Source organism: Oratosquilla oratoria, chromosome 28 (genome assembly GCF_046742065.1).
Source record: "Oratosquilla oratoria isolate Oo_2021 chromosome 28, ASM4674206v1, whole genome shotgun sequence".
Taxonomy (NCBI): domain Eukaryota; kingdom Metazoa; phylum Arthropoda; class Malacostraca; order Stomatopoda; family Squillidae; genus Oratosquilla; species Oratosquilla oratoria.
The window spans coordinates 46,161,271-46,163,770 of NC_134804.1; the positions used below are offsets into that span (position 1 = coordinate 46,161,271).

Sequence of the window (2,500 nt, forward strand, 5' to 3'; positions counted from 1 at the left end):
ATATTTTCTTCAAGCTCAGGACAGACAACGTTATTCACCACTTATCATCCGACTGTCCTTTTAAAGTCCATGATGACATTTTAATGTCCATGATGACCTTTTATAGTCCATGATGACCTTTTAATGTCCACGATGACCTTTTATAGTCCATGATGACCTTTTATAGCCCATAATGACCTTTTATAGTCCATGAGGCCCTTTTGTAGTCCATTATAACCTTGTTTTAAGGTCCCCAGGACGTTCACTATAGTAATAAATCATAAAATGACGTACTTATTTTAATGCAATGGAAATGTAGTTGATTTGAGAAATGCATTCAGACTAAAATGTTGGTTATCTACTGTTTTATACGAATATATATAATTTCTTAACATTCTTTTTGCAAGAAATATGTTGCAACCAAAATACATTATTTCTTCTACTCGAAAAAAGGGCCGGTATGCTGTATTTACTATTTACACTGATTTATGCTGTCAAAATCATTGTATGTCTGAAAATATGCAACCATATGGGTTTCCATGTGTTTGTATGAACAGATACTTTGTGTGATAATTTGCTGGTCATTAAATTGTAAAGCCCCTGTCACACTATTACGAATCTCGTCAAATGTTGTGCATTCGAAAATGTGTAGGACGACTTAACTTGCAGTGTACTAGACTTCTCAAAGGACAATTCAACAATGTTTCTAATATTTGTATAGATTTAACTTTTCTTAGTTTGACATTTATTTTCTTAACATAGGACGCAAAGGTAATATGACATTTGGAGATTTGAAAAATAAAAAAAATGTAAACGAAGCCGTTTTAACTCAAACGAACTCACTAGAATCGTGCATGTGTTACTTGTGAACGCATGCGCATGTGGAACTATACGCGAACAAATTAATTTTACATAAATTTAAATTATTTTGACATGTAGAAAGAAATATGCACAAACGTATCTGAATGTTGATTTTTTCCTATGTTTTCCCGAGTTCCTATAATCTCTATTCACAGTCTTCTTTGTCATGTATGTGAATGTCGAGATTTTATAGTGTATTTCCGCGACTTCCTATGTTCTCTTCTAACAGTCGTCTTCTTTGCCGTTCATATAAGAACGTTTAATTCTGTTTCTGTTTCACTTGTTTTTTTCTTTTGTTTCTTTTAACACTCTCACGTGTGTTTTCAGGGTGATTCTGGAAGTGCAGTCCACGTGCAGGCCAAGGATGGACGTCAAATCCTAGCAGGAATCATCTCTTGGGGCATAGGATGCGCAGAACGTTACATGCCTGGAGTCACTACGCGCATATCATACTTCGTCCCATGGATTCTCAAATACGTGAAGTAGATACGCCCGATAAGACCAGCTAACCTAACAGCTTACAATTTACGCTACGTTACGTTACGTTACGTGTTTGTTTCTTGCAATGCTCCGAAAGGAAACTTGCCTTTTAATCTACCGTCGCAGCTTATTTAGTTAGTATTTACTTCATCTTCTTCATCATCAATCTAGACTGACTCTACGATCCCCATACACGCACCCCAAACCAGGTCCTTGTCCGTGGAATTTAAATAAAGGTGTATAAATTAGTAATAATAGTAACCGAAACCTCAAATTTCATTGACTAGGAAATCACAGCCAAACGGTAGCTGGCGAACGTCTTTTAAGCCCCAATCACACCAAGCTTACGACCTGTTTCCAACCACCTTCGACCGAAAATCAAGCGATCGGTCGGCGACATTAAACCCATGCAAGGAACTGAAATGGAAACAGTTGATGTGGTTGATAAGATGAAAATCTATGTACTGGGGACTATTCAGTGTGTGTTGTAATATATCTATTTATTTATCTTATTACCGACTACCAGCGACTTCCAGAGACTACCTGCAACTGGTCGACGATCACTTGGTGGTCGGAAACAGGTCGTAAGCTTGGCGTGACTGGGCTCTTAGCTTTCTCATAGATCTCTCAGGGAAATCTTTGGATTCGTTGTATTGTTTGACTGCGGAAATGTGTTCATGTTACCGACTTATAACAATATAAATTGATTGTGAGCTCTCCTAGTGTAAAATGTTGGAGCAAGTACAAAGTTAATATACAGATCTTGAGGTTAGTCCGGAGACCGAATGCCATCCCCTTGGGGCCGCACCTCTTGATAGAGGCGAGAACATTGACGGGTTTTTGAAGACGAACAGCGGGGAGAGGATCCTATCTAACGTCTATCTTGCATGACCACTTGCAGGATCATAGAACAAAGCGTCGACTTGTCAGGCGTTATCACACTGGGCTGTTTTTCCTCCGACTGTCGGAGCAGATTTGCAGCCCGCAACTTTCGGTCTGATATGCTGGAGGTATATCAGATGGGTGAATTGCTCATCAGATACAGGCTAGTGTATTTCCTCTCTTTCTTTATTCTATGTCTTTTTTTTTTTTTTGTTAGCTCCACAGTAAGGACACTGACAAACTTAGGGCCAAGGAGAAGGCGTTCTTGTGTATGTAAACTCATAAGTCAAAACATTCT

General features: G+C 38.6%; 1 protein-coding gene across 1 annotated transcript in view; it reads left to right on the plus strand.

Moving 5' to 3' along the window:
- The window catches only part of LOC143040390 (serine proteinase stubble-like), a 38,832-nt gene that overhangs the window by 35,724 nt on the left and 608 nt on the right, over positions 1 to 2,500 (plus strand). Inside the window, exon 8 of the mRNA XM_076211406.1 lies at positions 1,168 to 2,500. This exon is cut by the window's right edge and continues 608 nt beyond it. Within this exon, the coding sequence (XP_076067521.1) occupies positions 1,168 to 1,326 (159 nt within the window). The 3' untranslated portion in view covers positions 1,327 to 2,500. The remainder of the gene's footprint in view (positions 1 to 1,167) is intronic.